This window comes from Chelonia mydas, chromosome 1, assembly GCF_015237465.2.
Source record: "Chelonia mydas isolate rCheMyd1 chromosome 1, rCheMyd1.pri.v2, whole genome shotgun sequence".
In the NCBI taxonomy this organism is placed as follows: Eukaryota; Metazoa; Chordata; order Testudines; family Cheloniidae; genus Chelonia; species Chelonia mydas.
This window is the reverse complement of record NC_057849.1, coordinates 155,288,047-155,306,000: the sequence shown is the minus strand read 5'-3', so window position 1 is coordinate 155,306,000 and position 17,954 is coordinate 155,288,047. Positions and strand designations below refer to the sequence as shown.

Here is a 17,954-nt window from a genome sequence, read left to right as displayed (position 1 = left end):
GAGTGAATCAAAAATAGAGCCATTTTTAAATGGATCAGTGTAGCCTCATCACCACTACTCAAGTAGTAGAAAAAGGCTGCAACCTCCAGTGCATTCTGTAGGCTGTGGTAGTGGCTGTGGTGTGCTGATATAACTGCCAGCTTCCTCCCAGCCTCTTGCATTCCACTCACTAACAGCCATCCTTGTCACCTCTGCATAGGTGAAGCATATTTCACATACAGTGAATAACTGTGAAGTGTCACCATTTAGTAATATTTTCTTTCTTCCTTCAGGTTACAAGACCCTTTTGAAAGGAATTTCAGGGAAGTTCAGCAGTGGAGAACTTGTTGCAATTATGGGCCCTTCTGGGGCTGGGAAATCCACACTGATGAATATCCTGGCAGGGTACAGGTCAGTATAAAGGACCACCATGATAATTTAGTCTGACCTCTGTTGGAAAATCAGAAGGATTCTGTAGTGGTTCCCTGTTCTCGAGTGGGGAGGGGCCACGCTGTTCCCACAGCTTCTTGGGGCATTCGTCTGGCAGCAGTCCTGGCAGCTACTTGAGTTACTCATCTGTCTCCTCTGACCGCAGGGGGCAGCTCCGCCTGGGGGCTAGTCTGGGATCCTGTAGAACTCTCAGCTCCCTGAAAGAGATGTCTGCTCCCTCTGGTGGTCCAGCCCCAATTGAGCTCCAGGGCTCTCCTTTTATACTTCCTGCCCCACTTCTGGACTTCTGGTGCCAGAGGCAGGGTGGATTCAGCTCTGCCCACTAGGGGGGAGTCTAGTGGTCCCTTGCTCTCTAGTTCAGAGGGAGGCCACTCCACCTCTCTACAGCCTCTCACCCAATATTTGTAGAAAATAAGTACTTCACAAATATTGAATTATACTATCCCCATTGTCTTGTTCCTATGTTCTATACAGCAGACATTTCTGAGTTATTTGTTTAAATGCAAAAATGCAAGACTAAGATATAGTTATTAAAATTCCAAAAATGAGAAATGGCTGCTGGCCAGCCATCTGACGAATTTGGCCCAAGATTTTATCTGTGGAGTATTTTAAATTAGGTTTTATCAACACTTTGAAAATATGTTTCCATCAAAAATTTCAGGATGTAAGAATAATTCTTGATTAAACTGCAATATGTGAAACAACTGGGTGGTTTTCCCTCCCCTCCCCCCATAAGTTGTTGCTTTCTGCCGCTCCTGCTACCAGATCACAAAAAGGAGGGGCAGAGACACCTCACAAACAGCCTTTCAAGAAATGACCCAGCATTTCTGCAAACGTTCAGATGGGCAGCACACTTTTTTGCACAAGTTTGAATTAATTTTTTTGCCAAGGTGTGACATTTCTGATGTAACAATACACGCGCGCGCACACAGGTGCACACACAGGACATGTGCGCCTCCCTCCACTGTCGTTTTGGTCCTAAGAAATCACTTAAAAAGAGGCTAAAATTGCCCAATAGGCCCACTCTCTGAGATGTGTAGTAAAGATTATAAAGGGAACTCTCACTCTAACTCACTTGTTTGTTTCATTTCAGAGAGACTGGGATGAAAGGAGCGATCTTCATTAACGGGCAGCCTCGCGACCTGCGCTCTTTTCGCAAAGTGTCCTGTTACATCATGCAAGATGACATGCTGCTCCCTCATCTTACTGTCCAAGAAGCTATGATGGTGAACTTTCTATCTGGTTCTGATTGGTTTGGGGTGTGGGACTAGAGTGAGGCCCCCTCTATGCATGAGCACACATTTTTATTCCTGGCTGTGGTTCTAGGAGTTAGATTGGACTTCACTTGAGTCTCCCAGGCTTCGCTGCTGTTTTAAGATCACTGTTAGGGTTCAGAAGAAAATTTGTGAGCCTGCATTCATTTCGCCCTCAGGGAAATTAAAATACCATGACAGGCTAGTGTCTGGATAATAACGGCAACAATAGGCTGGTACCAGAGAAGGGCAACTACACCTTCTCACCCACGCATCCTCCCAGTGCCTACCAGTATTCTGTCACTTGTTCCGTATTCCAGTAGCTGCCAACCTTTGGAGCCTGAAATGCTGGTCATGGCCAGTGTTGCCAGACTGAGTGAGTCTGTGAGACCCCTGTGTGAATCTCTTTCCTTGGAACATTGGCAGGTGACCTGTTAAATCTCCCTGTCAGGTTTCCATGTCCTAACCAGGTGATTCTATGCTGGCATGATGCTGCTGTATGCCAGGGCTCCTGGCTGTCACTACTCTTTTGTCCCTGTCTTGGGTCCAGGAGCCCTCAGATACAGTCTCTTTCCTTCTGTCTTCACCTGGGCTCCCTGTGAAGGAGTCCAGGCCTTAACGTTGATAAAAACTCTTCCTCTTCACTCTTGACATAGTGCCTGTTTACTAAGAACCAGGTTGAGTGTTCAGTCTGTAACCTTCTGCTGCTCAGTTTGATGAGAAAATCAGCCCAATAGTTTTGTTGTACCTGCCGAACCTTCAATATATAAAGTCAGTAGTTCATGGCTGTTATCATTTGGTAAGGGGAAAAGAGCTTTCATCAATTCTCTAAGGCCACAAGGGACCGTTACGATCTGCTAGTCTGGCGTATGCCTTATCTGTTTACTTTCCAGAGTTGTAATTTTTCTAATACTGATTTCTGGAAGGGATCGTCTCTGTCAGAAAGCTTTCCTAGTTCATTTAGTTGAAATCAAAGTCAAAGACCAATAGGGTAATGTTTTTCAAACTGGCTGACTAAATTACAGCTGCAAAAAAAGAGCCTCTTTTGGTAAGTTGGGCCCAGATGATATATTTTGTCTAAATTAAACACCCAAAGTGCTGACAAAAAATTAATTAGTTAACATTTAATTGCTTCTAATAAAGGTAGAGCAGAATTTTGTAGTTACCTCTTAGGACAGCAGATGGCATCTTATACAGCATTATTTATCTCTCTACTTATTTTCTACATCACTGTAGTATCTGAGCACTTTACAAACACTAATGAATTTATCTTTTTAAGACTTCTGTGAGGTAGGGAAATATTGCTGTCTTTACTTTACAGATGGTGAGTTAAAGCAGAGAGACTCTGACTTATCCAGCATCACACAGGAAGTGTGTGGCAGAGCAAGGAATTGAACTTCCTGCATCCCACGCTGCTTCCTTGTCCACTGGACTATCCTTTTTGATATGATAGAGCATTTCTATTAAGCACTTCTTTTTGTCGGTGCCTTGAGGGTCCCTTAAGAAAGCCTACACTATACTCATGATTAGAACATCATAGCTATTACTGCTTTTCTTAAGCTTCTGATTTCTAATTTCTGCCTCATGTTAGAACAAATTGTCCAGTTGCAATTCTGGCATTGTGTGTTTTAGGCCAGGTCTACACTACAGACTTATATCTATATAACTATGTTGCTCGGGGGTATGTGTATGAAAAATCCACACCCCTGAGCGATGAAGTTAGACTGACCTAACCCCTGGTGCAGACAGCGCTATGTCAGCGGGAGAGCTTCTCCTGTCGACATAGCTGCTGCCTCTCAAGGAGGTGGATTAACTACACCAATAGGAGAAGCTCTCCTGTCAGTGCTTCAACAGCACAGCTGCATTGGTGTATCTGCGCCAATGCAGCATTTTAAGTGCAGACCTGCCCTTAGACTTACAGTGGATATTCCAAAGATATCATGTTGCTGACCAGTTCCAATTTAACTTGTATCATATTATGTGTTTATATAATAGGTATCTGCTCATCTGAAACTTCAAGAGAAGGATGAAGGCAGAAAGGAGATGGTATGTATATTGCTCTTCAAACTGAGGTATTCCTTTGGCTGCATAGTGAAGATGTCAGCGTGAAATTTATATAGCTTGAGTTTGTATCTAAAATTGAATTGCAATTAATGTGCATGAATGGGGTAAATAATAACATAACAAAGTTGACAGCTGTTACTGTGTAGGAGGGATAGTAAAATCCTACAAATGTAGCACTCAGTATGGCTGACGGGAAGGTTGATTAGGTAAACATGAAAGATTTATTCAAATATATTGCCGTTTTTGTGGAGCTTTTTTAGTTGCACTTTGTGGCTCAAATTTTTGGACCTACGTGCCTAAGGGCACACACACTCTTGCACATGTCCATACTAATCCCCAGTGCCTGGCTACGAGTACAGTTCCGTTGCTGTGTGTGTGCACCTAGGAATGCACAAACATAGTCAATAGCTCTTACAACTGCTACAGAAATTTGCAAGCATAAGTCAGGTACTGCACACATAAGGGCATGAGGTTTTGGGTACATCTTGCCAGGCAGAAAGGGTGTGTTTTTCAGTCATGTTAGTTCAGTTGAGTTAACACAATTAAAAAGATCCATGAAGGTGCAGGCTAACACATCTGAAACTGTTAAGTTTGCCACTCCGTGGTCTAGTGGGGAGACTAAGCTTAAAATCCAGCTGATATGGCTTCTGACATGTTAGCCTGCATCTTAATGGGACTTCTTGTTAAGCTAACTCAGCTGAAGTAACAGAATTGGAAAATGCACCCTTTTTGTCTGGCAAGCCAGGGCCTTTGAAAATGTGGGCCTGTGTTCCTAGGCAGACTTGCAGCTCAAGTGCTCATCTCTGTGTGGGTGGGATTACAGGAGCATTCCCATGCATGTGATAAAAGACCTATTCATTGCTGTGTAGATGTTTTAATACAGAATGTGATTGGGGCGGGGAGGATGGCAACTGAGGCTAAAAATAAAGAAATCACAGCGCTGGTGAAAGCAGAGACAGTTCAGGTTGTTGAGAGATTCATGAGAAGTGAAATATTAGGTCAGGTTTTTTTTTTACTAAAATACGATATTTTGTTAGCTGGGGGTTATTTTTGCATGCTTAAAGCTATGTTTTTGTCCAGCGTAAAATGACACTAACAAGCAAAAGACACGTCCCTGTAGGAAGCCTTTAGTGTGATTGTGGGCAGTGCTGGGGCTAATAGGACTTGCATAATAATGTGTTCCTGTAGTTAAGCAGTGACTACATGTCAAGAGAACTGGGTTCTATTCCTGGCTCTTGAGCAAGTCTGTGACTCAGTTATCCTAGTTGTAAGATGACAGTAATACTTCACCATCCTTATAAAAGGTCTTCATTCAAGAGGAGCTATAGAAGTCTAAACTATTGTTATTTTAATAATTGAATGTTGTATAAGTGACATTATGGGATAAATCCTGCAGTACTTAGGTAACCCACGCACCTCCTGGGTGTGGTGCTCTGTCCCCACTAGTGGCACCCATATCACTTAGAGATTAAAGAGTCTGCTACAGTCCTTAACTAAGGCTATATGGCTTCTTAGCTCATGCAGTAGAGGCTTATACCTTTAGCTCCAAAGGTCCCACGTTCGATCCTGTCTGCCGACGACCGGGGTCTGTTGGTGTTAAGTGGGTGCGGCAGGGGGCTCGGTGCAGGGTGTGGCAGGGGGCTCAAGGCAGGGGTTTGGGGTGCGGCAGGGAATTGGGGAGCAGGAGGGGTTCGGGGTATGGGCTCTTGCCTGGCGCCACTTACCTTGAGCGGCTCCAGGGTGGCAGCGGCGTGTAGTGAGGCTAAGGCAGGCTCCCTGCCTACCCTGGCCCTGCGCCACCCCCAGAAGCGGCCAGCACCACGTCCCTGCGGCCCCTGGGGGAGGAGGGACAGAGGGCTCTGCACGCTGCCCTTGCCTGCGGGTACCTCCCCCGCAGCTCCCATTGGCCGTGGTTCCCTGTTCCCGGCCAATGGGAGCTGTGGGGGGCGGTGCCAGGGGCCGCAGGGACGTGGTTCCGGCCACTTCCGGGAGTGGTGCGGGCCCAGGGCAGACAGGGAGCCTGCCTTAGCCCCATGGCGCCATGGGGGTGGCAATCCCGCGGATCGGATCCAAAGATCTGACGGGACGGATCTGGCCCGCGGGCCGTGGTTTGCCCACCATGACTTAGAGATTAATGAGTCTGCCACAGCCTTAGCTAAGGGCCATGTGGCTTTTAGCTCATGAAGTAGAGGCTCATGCAGTAAGCTTCAGTGGACCCAGGTTCAATCCCGCCCGCCGACGACTGGGGTCTGTCGGTGTTACGCTTACTCAAGCAAAACTCTCGTTGAAGTAGATGGGAATTGTTTCTGAGTAAAGATTGCAGGAACTGGTCTGTTTTATTATTGATGCTTGTAAGAACCCATAGACCTAGAACTATGGTCTCTGGCAGGTGCTGCTTCCTCATCAGCACCAGGGGCCCATGTAGGGTTGCTGCTAAGAGGAACTGAGAGGCTAAGCGCTGCAGGAAATCCCATTCTAAGAGGCATGACTGACAGCTTTCCTTGATTGGCTGGCACTCCCCATATAAACCGGGAAACCACTTCTGGGAGTCGTCTGAGCAATGCAGACCTCTGGTGTGCTTCTGCCTTAGATCCCCCTTGCTGCAACTTGCCTTGATTCCCTGCTCTCGACCTAGGCTCAGCTCCTGAGCCCAGCCTTGATTTATTGTCTCTGGCTTAAGACCATTGCAGACTCTGTGAAAGACCCTGGCCCAGCCTGACCCAGTTCTCGCCTCACGCTCCCAATTTGGTAATGGACTCTGACTTTGCGGTTTTTACCTGCCCTTGCCCTTTGACCTTCGGCTCCAATGCCAGCAGCTCATTCTGTGCCCACAGGCCACCCACGACCCAGCCTTAACATACTACTAGTACTACTTAAATACAACACAACTCTATCCCAAACAGATTGCTTGCTGCATTTTCTTTCGGTGGGGGTTCAAGATTTAGGGTGTCTGTGATTTTTCTAGGTACTGTCACTTTTTCTTTACTAGAAGAAGTGCCAGATTTTAATTTCTGTTAACCTAGTATGAATGCTGAGGGGCCATCTTGTGCTCCCCAGATCCAGGCACTGTTTACACATCTCACCTCATCTGCATGGAAATGGCAAAGGAGGTGGGGGATCAGCCACCTGCGGGGCACAGTCTACCTGACCAGGGCCCACTGAGGTTGCTTTATGGTACAGAAATCCATACAAGGAAAGCGGGTCAGGGCTAAGTGAGTGAGGATGTGCCCTTCTGCCACGTACATTGGCCAAACTGGACGGTCTCTGCGTAAAAGAATAAATGGACACAAATCAGACGTCAAGAATTATAACATTCAAAAACCCGTCGGAGAACACATCAGTCTCTTTGGTCACTCGATTACAGACCTAAAAGTGGCAATTCTTCAACAAAAAAACTTCAAAAACAGACTCCAACGTGAGACTGCTGAATTGGAATTAATTTGCAAACTGGATACAATTAACTTAGGCTTGAATAAAGACTGGGAATGGATGTGTCATTACACATATTAAAACTATTTCCCATTGTTTATTTCCCCACCCTACTGTTCCTCACATGTTCTTGTCAACTGCTGGAAATGGCCCACCTTGATTATCACTACAAAAGGTCCCCCCCGCTCTCCTGCTGATAATAGCTCACCTTTCCTGATCACTCTTGTTACAGTCTGTATGGTAACACCCATTGTTTCTTGTTCTCTGTGTATATAAAATCTCCCCACTGCATTTTCCACTGAATGCATCCGATGAAGAGAGCTGTAGCTCACAAAAGCTTATGCTCAAATAAATTTGTTAGTCTCTGAGATGCCACAAGTACTCCTTTTCTTTTTGAGGATGGGAAGTGGACGGTCCCATATTGACTGGTGGTATAGCAGGAGAGGGAGTGCAGACTGGAGCTATATTCCTTTTTCTATGGTGTATCAGGGCAGCTGTGACAACGAGGAGTCCTTGGTAGATTGCTCTGAACCACACTACCTGGGTGCATGGGGTGAGGTCAGGTGCACAGGGCCTCTCAGGGATGTCCCACCAAATTTCACACACATCCCTGGGGGATCTGTCAGGGTTTGTGGATGCTCCGTGGCCTATTGACTCAACGACTTGAGAGGAACTCTGCTTGAGACTCTCAGAGGTTTCCTCCCACTCTGCCCCTTCCTGCAGAATTAGCTGTGGCTGTGCTGCTCATAGATGAGAGATGGGAAAACCCTTTCTGACCCGTGTGGTGGTCACTTTACACCCTTCCTGAAGCATTCGGAGATTGTAATACATTTTCTTTGCCTTTGTTTCTGACCTAATTGTGCACACACTAGGGACGACAAAAGCTATTTGAAACCCTTAGAAACACAATAGAGCGTGAGGCTCTAACAGATACTGGCATATGTTCCTTTCTGGAGTGTTCTGTACATCCTCTGAGTAAGTATCCCAGAGAATCTGCATAAATCATGAGGGTGTTCAACTGGTTTGTTTTCATCCTTTATAGAAAAACCAGTGATGATAATAGTAAGAGATGTTTTGGGGTTTTTTGTGGTAACAATCTAAATGACCCGCGTTGTTGCTTTGATTCTGTCCCCAGGTAAAGGAGATCTTGACAGCTCTGGGTTTGCTGACATGTGCCAATACAAGAACTGGAAGTCTTTCTGGGGGCCAGAGGAAGCGTCTTGCCATTGCTTTGGAGCTGGTGAACAACCCGCCAGTTATGTTTTTTGATGAACCTACCAGGTAAATCAAGGCCAAATGTTAGAAAGTGGACCACTGCTACTATGGGTGGGATTCACAGAAGTATTTAGGCACCTAATGCCCATTGATATAAATGGGACTTATATGCCTACCTACCTTTGTGAGTCCCCCCCCCAGCATGTGCTAGAGAACTACCACAGAACGTACTAGCCCTTGTTAGCATCTTAGCTGAAACAGAAGAAAATCAAGACTTTCCTTTGAAACGTAGACAGCAGATTATATGCTGCATCAGGCTATGTAGCTTCATGTTTGCTACACTCACCTTTCATTCCTAGAAAATGCTTCTGGTATGTTTTACTTAAAATATTTGTATCAGCATCAGTAAAAGCTGTAATTTTTTAATACTGTTTTTAAAGGGCCTGATTTGCATCTGTGTTACTCCAGTTTATTCTGACATAATACTGTAGAAAGCAACTGTGTTACACCTGCGTACAGCTATAGAGCAATTCAACCCCCAAGAAATAATTTTAATAGGGTCACCAGTTAGTGCACTGGGTTACTGTTGTAACCTGACATGACATGAGGCTATTCAAGGTGGTTGTTAGGGAAACAATATAGAAGGGGGAGATTGAGAAAAATCCTAGAGGATCCCGCAGAAGAGAGGCAGAAAAAATTCTTCAGATTATAATGTGTAGTTTCCCTTTAAGTGAAGATGGCCAATTAGCTTAAACATTTTTGATAATTGAATTTTTTAAATATAATATATATTTAGGATCAAATTCTGCCCTCGGGTAGACACTCATGACAGCCCTGAAGACAGTCGGGCCACAGGTGTGTATCTGAGAGTAGAATTTAGTTTGTTCGACTTGGGAGTGTCATTAGTCAGAACCCACAATCACAGAATTTGAAAATTGCATTAGGTAGCTCTGAGAATAGCTCCCATTTTAATTAAGTAAGATGAATGCCTGATAAAGGAAAAGGCTGAGGGGGAGGGAAGAGAAATACTATACCACACAGCATCTCTGGGTTCTTGTTAGATGATAAAGATGCATGTTGTAAAAAGATAATAATGAGAAACAGAAACATCATAGGACATGTATTATTTTGAACAGCTGCATATGGAACCACAGATCTAATAAACACCTTTGTGCCTTTATTTTCAGTGGCTTGGACAGTGCATCTTGCTTTCAGGTTGTCTCTCTCATGAAGGCATTAGCCCAGGGTGGCAGGTCCATCATCTGCACTATTCATCAACCAAGTGCCAAACTGTTTGAGTTATTTGATCAGGTACCCTTCAGAAATTCTTCTCTTTACATATGTGTTTGAATATGTTGTATCTATAATTGGTGTAGACTGGAGATAATGTAAAATCACAGATCATGTCCCAGATCAGTATCACTGGAGTCGTAGGTTTGAACAAAATGGTTTTCACTTTTTCCCTTCATGTTCCTATTTTTATATTATGTTATATTTATTATTTATTTGATTTTTAAAGAATCTGGCTGGTAAATTTTAGAAGTCGTGATTATCACACTTTTGAATTTTGGGTGTGTGTTATAGTAAATAAGAATTAGTATGAGTGCGTTACTGTTAAGGTCTGTAATGTTGCTGGACCAAATTCTCATCCTGGCTACTCTGGTGTAAATTCAGAAAATTCCATTGATTTTTGATGGAATTACTCCTGTTTGACCCTGAATAACTGAGAACAGATTGCTTTTTTGCATTCATGTGAAAAGAATAAAACGGAAAAATGAAGTCTGTCAGAAATCTTTGTTCACGCTGATGGCAGGATATGGTCTGTTCCTGTTTAGATTAGATTTAAGTTTACTTTAAACGTTTTATGCCATTTAAGTGAGAGTTGTGAGAGCTTAGAGAAAACCCACTCTACAGTAGGTGAACAAGCTCTTGAAGATTACTACTCTTTTTCAATAAGTTTAAATGAAGTCAATAGGCTAAAAGCAAGACTAATCAAGCTATTTCTTACTGCTCTTCCTTCTCCTCCTCCTGTTCTCCCATTGCCCCCTGAATTCACCAGCCCCATCTTCATACCAAAAACACAAATAATTTATGGAAATAAGATGGCACAGTCATGCCATTTCCAGCCTGGTTTCCAACCTGTGTCTAAGGCTGGGGTGAGCAAACTTTTTTTGGCCCGAGGGCCACATCGGGGTTGCAAAATTATATGGAGGGCCAGGTAGGGAAGGCTGTGCCTCCCCAAACAGCCTGGCCCCCACCCCCTATTTGCCCCCGCCCCCTGACTACCCCCTTCAGAATCCCCAACCCATCCAACCCCCCTGCTCCTTGTCCCCTGACCGCCCCCTCATGGGACCCCCGCCCCTAACTGCCCCCCCCAGGACCCCACCCCCTATCCAATCCCCCCATTCTTCCTGTCCCCTGACTACCCTGACCCTATCCACACCCCCACCCCCTTACAGGCTCCCTGGGACTCCCATGCCCTATCCAGCCCCCCCACGTTCCCCGTTCCCTGACTGGCGCCCTCCATCCCCCCAGAACATCTGCTCCGTGTCTGCCCCTCGGGGCTCCCCGTCCCCTTACCATGCCGGAGCCAGCCACAGGAGCGGCGGGCCAGAGCGCTGACGGCATAGTGAGCGGAGGCTGCGGGGAAGGGAGAACAGCAGGGAAGGGGCTTGTGGTGAGCCTCCCCAGCCGGGAGCTCGGGGGCTGGGCAGGACGGTCCTGTGGGCTGGATGTGGCCCGCGGGCCGTAGTTTGCCCACTTCTGGTCTAAGGGGTGAATCATGATGTTTCTGTATTAGTACACTACAAGCCCTGAAGGGGTAGTTTTGCAGAGTTCACATCTTGAACATCTTTAATATTCTGCAGATTTTCCATTAATTGTAATTCCACATTCAGTGTTGACAAATCTTTTCAATCCGTTGCTATTTCCTTCCAAATCAAACAGCTAGTAACTGACTACTCCAGTTGCTGTCAGAAAGCAGGTAGACACACATTCAAAGGTTCTTATGTTTTCTCACTTTCTATATCTTTTATTTTTCAGCTCTGTGTTTTAAGTCAAGGACAATGTATTTACCGTGGGAAAGTGTTAAACCTTGTCCCTTATTTGAGAGATTTGGGTTTAAACTGTCCAACCTACCACAATCCAGCAGATTTTGGTAAGGAAAATTGAATAACTTTTCCAGTTTGCTTAATTTGCTTTTGGTTAGCTCTTCTGAATGAAATAGAAATAGGGAGGCTTTTATTGGTTTTTGTTTCTATATTTTTACTGAGTCAGTGTGGAATGAGTCTCCTGTTCTTTGTAAATCATTTTAATGCCATCTAGTGGTGGGACTAATTAGTGACTTTTTCTGATTGAAATGCAAACTGGAGTAGTAGGAAATGAAAGGCAGAATGTGGGTCACACCTATAAACTACCATAGTTTTCTAACGAAACACCACAGCCCTTATGAAAACAATACTATATCATTCTACAGTCATAGCTGAGTGATTCACAGTAACAGTAGGGACCAAAAGAAACAGGTCTGAAATCCATATAATGAGTACTAAGGCAGCCATACATTCACTATATTTCCTTTAAAATGTTGTATTTAACAAGTATTAGCAGCAGAAAAATGTGGGCTTTTTACATACAAATATTGTGCCTTTAAGGCCTGCTTCTGCTCCCATTGAAATCAGTGGCAAAAACTCTCATTGACTTCAGTGTTGCAGGATTAGGCCCCAGTAGCCAAGCCTGTGACTGATGCTTGGTGTAGAATGAGTACATCTCTTCTAAATGCTCTGTGTAGTGATGGAGGTTGCATCTGGTGAATACGGGGACCAGAACAGTCGGCTGGTCAGAGCAGCACGGGAAGGAAAGTGCAACACAGACTACAAGAGAGATGCTGGTGGCGAGCATGAACTGAACCCCTTCTTATGGCATCGACCCTCTGAAGAGGTAAATCCATGCAGAGCACTGAAGGGGAGGGAGGTTGAGAGAAATAATCTAAATATTAAGGAAGTAGCGGAGAGTTTTGCATGTTCTGCTGTGTGAAGTTGGGGCTTGTTAGTGAAAAGTAAATAAGATTCTGCACGGAGCTTAGTTTGTTGTGTTGTCTGTCGCCTCAGGACTCTTCATCCACAGAAGGCTGTCACAGCTTCTCAGCCAGCTGCCTCACCCAGTTCTGCATCCTCTTTAAAAGAACTTTTCTCACCATCATGAGGGATTCGGTAAGGCTGCTTTTAATATATTTTTGTAGCCCAGGGCACTTTTCGTGTGTTTGTGATGTGGTGTCCTGGGCTTAACTTCAGCATCCACCTTATGTGCGTGCAGATTGGCACAGAACTTTGAAACACGGTGGTTGTGTTTTGAGTCTCAGTAATAATAGTACGAGAGTGGGGAATCGTGCAGTTTTCATTGGTATTCCGATAGGAGAAATGTCTGAAAAAATCCCATCCAGGGCCTGATTCTCTGCTACGCTACACCCTGTGCAGTCATTACACCAGTGCAAAGGGAGTGCAAAGGTGCATTGGTGTAAATGATTCTGCCAACTGCAAGGCAGTGGAGAATCAGGCTGTTATTAATTACAGTGTCATAAGGGGAGGAGTGGGATAAATGTGTTCTTTTCAAATATAACTGGCCAGTTAATGAGGTGAAGTCACAGTGTGTATTATGTATGTGTTTGGGTGTATGGAGGCTGCACAGCAGCAGGAATCTTGGGAGGAATTCTCAGGTCACTCAGCTAGAGTTCCTTTTGTGGCTCTGAACGGCTATGCTGGATTAGGAGCTTCACCACCCTGTGAAATGCTGCAGCCTGCACTTCCACATGCGCCAGCACGGGACCATTGCCCCCATTGGTCAAAGCTCCCAATAGTTAATTAAGGTAAATTAAAATGTTTAGTTAAGACACTGTAATCTTAATGTCAAGGAATAATAGCATCCAAAAAGGAATATCCAGTTTCAGATTTTCCAGATTACCCATCTAGGCATTATCCTCTTAGAAAATTATGAGTTTTACTAGTTACCTACAGAGGCTACCCCACAGATAAGACCTTCAAAAGGCCAACCTCTCATTGTATAATAGTTTCCTCATCTCTTCCAGTGGGGTGCTCAAATTAGGCACTTAATAGCTATTACTTTAGGAAGTTTCTTTTTGCCTAATCATAAAGATGCAACTATTCTAGATTTTCTTCTGGCCTCTGTACCTTGTGCCATATCTATTTGTAGTCATACTGAATTATTGAGAGAACACCAAGAGCTAATCAATATCAGATTAATTTGGTTTTGTCAATATAAGCTCAAAATATCTTGTCTGACTCTTTTAGGGCCCTTTCTATTATGATTCAGCTACTTTTTAGGCAGAGGAAAAAGTCTGCTTCTCTTAAGGAAGTATGCCAGTGGCTACACTGAGATTGTCAGACACTATTCTGGCACATCCTCAGTTACAGCCTTTGCCTGGAGAGCAAAATTCTGTTTTCCATTGGTCCTTGTATCTGATTGGAGGGGTACATCTAGAAATCCCATTAATGTAGCTTTGTCCATCTGAAGCCCAATTTGCTAGTAGGAAATGCCCATTTGAAAGTAGTTCATTTTAGGATATATTTAAGATTTTTGCAGGCTGTTAGTTGATTTTACATTCAGTGTGGCAGCTGTTAGATCCAAACATGCTGATCAGAGATACTACTTTTCCTTGCTCCTAGGTCCTGACACATTTGCGGATCACATCACACATTGGAATTGGACTTCTCATAGGCTTGCTATATTTAGGGATTGGAAATGAAGCTAAGAAGGTCTTAAGCAACTCTGGCTTCCTCTTTTTTTCCATGTTGTTCCTTATGTTTGCTGCTCTCATGCCAACTGTCCTTACATGTGAGTACTGACCATGTTACTATATTTTCTGTAAATAAGTTATTTTAGCTGGAATGAAGTAAGCAGTGCTGGAGTATACCTATTTCATGTGAAACCACATATGAATTTTAGCTTAATTTTTAATTAAAGTGGTTGAGTAAATTTTGCACTCATTCATCTCAAGGACTAATTGCCCTGGACAGAGAAAAATTTCCAGCTCTGGTCTGAAATTTGCCATGTTCAGAAGATGCCAGTAATGTGACCCTGTGTCGTATGTAAACAATGTATATGGATAGGTACTAGGATGACATCTTTAACTTGTGACTCTTTAACTATAGGGCTGTCACCATTAACATGTGAGGGACTTGCTGTCTTACCTTGTAGGCTGTCATCTTAGATTCCCTCTATGACAGGAGAGAAGACTTGTGGCTTTCAACTTTTAACCACATAGTTTTTGTTTACAAAGCCACTTTAAGGGAGAACCGTGTCATCTGAGCAGCCTGGCAGATATGTGCACAATGAGAGGCTCTCCAGGCTGACCTCTCGTGCCTCAAGAGACATGAGTCAGTGTGTGTTGCTGGTCTGACAATTGTTTTGGCGTTCCAGACACACGGTAGTATTGCAGCATCTCAGAATTACAAACGGGTAGGATATTATTATGCACAAGCCTGTCACACTCTAACAGTGTAAGTAACCATCTTATTAATTTTGATTCTATCTAGTTCCTCTTGAGATGGGTGTATTTCTCAGAGAGCATCTGAACTACTGGTATAGTCTGAAGGCCTACTATCTAGCTAAAACCATGGCTGATGTTCCTTTTCAGGTATATACTTTTGAATAAACCACAGAGCATTCTTCTTGTATCCACTTGCAAATTAAGTAGATACCAGCATTTCATCAGTGTTTTAATCTCATATAAATACCAGAGTGGTGGAAAACTGCCCGTGTATTAGTGTGTGAGCTTCTTGACTTAAACCAAACCCCCCCCTTGGGAATAAATGGCAGGACCTTATTGAAATCAAGATCCTGTGTCTAACCTGAGCTTTCCTGAATAAATAAACTAAACAAAGACAGGGACTTTTCATTTGCTTTTGTGCTTAGTGGCTGCAAAGGGCTGGTAACAAGTGGAAGCAGGTTTTTTAGTCTAAAGTAGCATGCAGGACATGATAGATTTGGTAGGATGTGGTGGAGGTGCTAACTGTCATCTGAGCATCATCACTTTGAGTACAGCACTGAGGGATGAGAGAGATGGGTTAAGTAGGATACAATGCTTTCTAGGTGTTGATATTGCTTTCAGCAACACTGAAACATTCTGTATGGCTTTTGGCTTGACTCTATAATGTAGTAACTGCAGATGTATCTTTCTGCAGATTATGTTTCCTGTGGCGTATTGCAGCATCGTGTATTGGATGACTTCACAGCCATCAGATGCTCTCCGATTTGTCCTGTTCGCAGCCCTGGGAACAATGACATCGCTAGTGGCTCAGTCATTAGGTCTTCTGATAGGTGCAGCCTCCACATCGCTTCAGGTACTGGCATTTGTATTTTATGAACTCACCAGAACCTTGCTTCCCCTGGCAATGGCTACTTATGCCTTCTTGCCACGGCTGCTGCTATAAGTTCTCTGACCTCCTTTGCACTTCTCATCTCACTCTGAACCACCTGCAAAGAAACAGCAAAGAAGGGGTTCTCTAGCCTGTTCTTGGTATCTTTACAGCTGCTTGAGAATTAATAAATAATAGCGAGAAAGCAATGATGTTGTTACAGCATTTTAAAAGAATGAGCTCTTTAAGCACCTCAGCACTGAATGAGTTGCCAGATCACCCATCTCTTTCAAATGGATGCTCTACCCCACTCACCCACAAGTGCACTATGTCCTATAAGTTGCAGAACTGATGTGATTCTGTAGTGCAGAGGGAGTTAGGGTGCTGGGGACCTGCAGCTGTGCTCACTGGTGGCATCCAAGTACAGACAGAAATGTGCAGGAGGCAAGGCAGAGTCACCACTAAACAGATCTATAACCCAAACCATCTACATAGAGAGAGTGAAGCAGCTGTTGACATGACTGCTGCCCTGAAGAAGGTCTAGCTGCAGGGGGGCGACACTGCAATGCCATTCCATAGCCTGGCCGGGTGAACTTCAACTGCTGATCTGAGTTTGACACAGGACAGAGGATTTGTGCCTTAGAGAGTGTTTGCTGAATTAAAGACTCACAGCAATGCAGAAATTAAAAGCAGGGAGTACCCCGAGCCCCTGGATGTTTGTTTGGCTGTCTGAGAAGGCATCTTTTGTTTCCTCCTTTTTCCAGGTGGCAACATTCGTGGGTCCAGTTACAGCCATCCCAGTCCTCCTTTTCTCAGGATTCTTTGTCAGCTTTGATACCATTCCCGCATACCTCCAATGGATGTCCTACATCTCATATGTCAGGTACCATGTGGGAAGCCAGTGGTATTCTTAACCTGGAATTTTTTGTCTTTTAATGCTAAGGTTACCACATTTACAGCGCATTCTTTCAGGATTTAATGTGATATATTTCCATGTTTCCAGTAAGAAATATGTAAAAGAACAATACCAAATTATTTTACTGTACTAAGTATGTATAACAACATGAAATAAGAAAAATCTTACCATGGATTATATGTAGTGGGCCAATATCTGTGCTGATTTATGCCTTGTTCAATCTCACTAAATTCAATGGGTGCACAGCATGTAAGTCTGCAGAGAATTTGGGCTAGTTGCTTTGACATATAAAGGTGAAGACAAAAAGTGTCCATAGGAAGACTTGAATGGGGTTGCCAGCACTTCACTTTGGAGGCTATTTAGCATTTTATTGTGTATCTCATGGCATATCTCATTGACGGTTCAGACAGACCTCCTGGATAAAGCCTGTTTGTCCAGTTTAACCAATACTGATACTACTGTAGGTGAGCAATGGGTTTTCTCCAGAGGAAGAGGGTCAGGAAGGTGACATCGCAGAGGGAGCTAAGGGGACTTAGAAAATGTCCACTCAAAGAACTTTTGTATATGTCCTAGATAATGGCAAAGTCAGTTTGAGGTGGGGAAAAATAGTTTCTTTCCAGGTTGTAGAACTATAAAGACAACACAAGTCAAACTCTGGCCTTGTTTGCAAATACACCAGACCGAGTTCATGCCTCATATCCAAAGACTTATCAGAAGCCAGAAGTCAGTGTAAACTGGGATGGTAGCTAGCATCCAATGTCAGGATGGAGGAGAAATGGTTTTGTTCCTAAGGCCCCTGACCAACCCATGTGAAGTCCCACTGAAATCAGAGTCCCACAGAGGGATCCATGCTAGCTCATCTGGTCCTAAGTGAGACCAGATCCAGGTTAGACGGGGGAGCTGGGGGAAGTTTCCTTCCTGGTGAGGGTGTGCCACGAGAAGCATGCAGAGGACAGTTAAAATGAGACATTCGAGTTTCTTCCTCATCGCACAATACAACTGTCTCCAGGCACTAAGTATATTTTCTCTTTAAAAATATTTATATTAACCATGTCAATTTTAATAAAGTCACTAGCATGTTTTTTTAATATAAAAAGAGATTATTCTGATTTTTTTTAAAAAATGTTCTCCTTTAAGGAAAGTTGACTGTATTGTTTTTGCATATTCTATTAAAGGCAAAATTCTATCCTGTTGCACCCATGCAAAACCCACTGAAGTGTGATTTGCTTGAATGCAACCGAAGAGAGAATCTAGCCTAAAACTTCCTGCCTCTGAGGG

General features: G+C 43.9%; 1 protein-coding gene across 3 annotated transcripts in view; it reads left to right on the top strand.

The window, feature by feature from the left end:
* ABCG1 (ATP binding cassette subfamily G member 1) overlaps positions 1-17,954 on the top strand; it is a 78,050-nt gene that overhangs the window by 52,815 nt on the left and 7,281 nt on the right. For all 3 annotated transcript variants that reach the window (XM_037903505.2, XM_037903514.2, XM_043538180.1), the window contains exons 3-14: positions 273-390; positions 1,523-1,655; positions 3,678-3,728; positions 8,311-8,456; positions 9,578-9,701; positions 11,433-11,547; positions 12,178-12,326; positions 12,497-12,598; positions 14,069-14,237; positions 14,939-15,039; positions 15,587-15,745; positions 16,525-16,643. In XM_037903505.2, the coding sequence (XP_037759433.1) occupies positions 273-390; positions 1,523-1,655; positions 3,678-3,728; positions 8,311-8,456; positions 9,578-9,701; positions 11,433-11,547; positions 12,178-12,326; positions 12,497-12,598; positions 14,069-14,237; positions 14,939-15,039; positions 15,587-15,745; positions 16,525-16,643 (1,486 nt within the window). The remainder of the gene's footprint in view (positions 1-272; positions 391-1,522; positions 1,656-3,677; positions 3,729-8,310; positions 8,457-9,577; positions 9,702-11,432; positions 11,548-12,177; positions 12,327-12,496; positions 12,599-14,068; positions 14,238-14,938; positions 15,040-15,586; positions 15,746-16,524; positions 16,644-17,954) is intronic.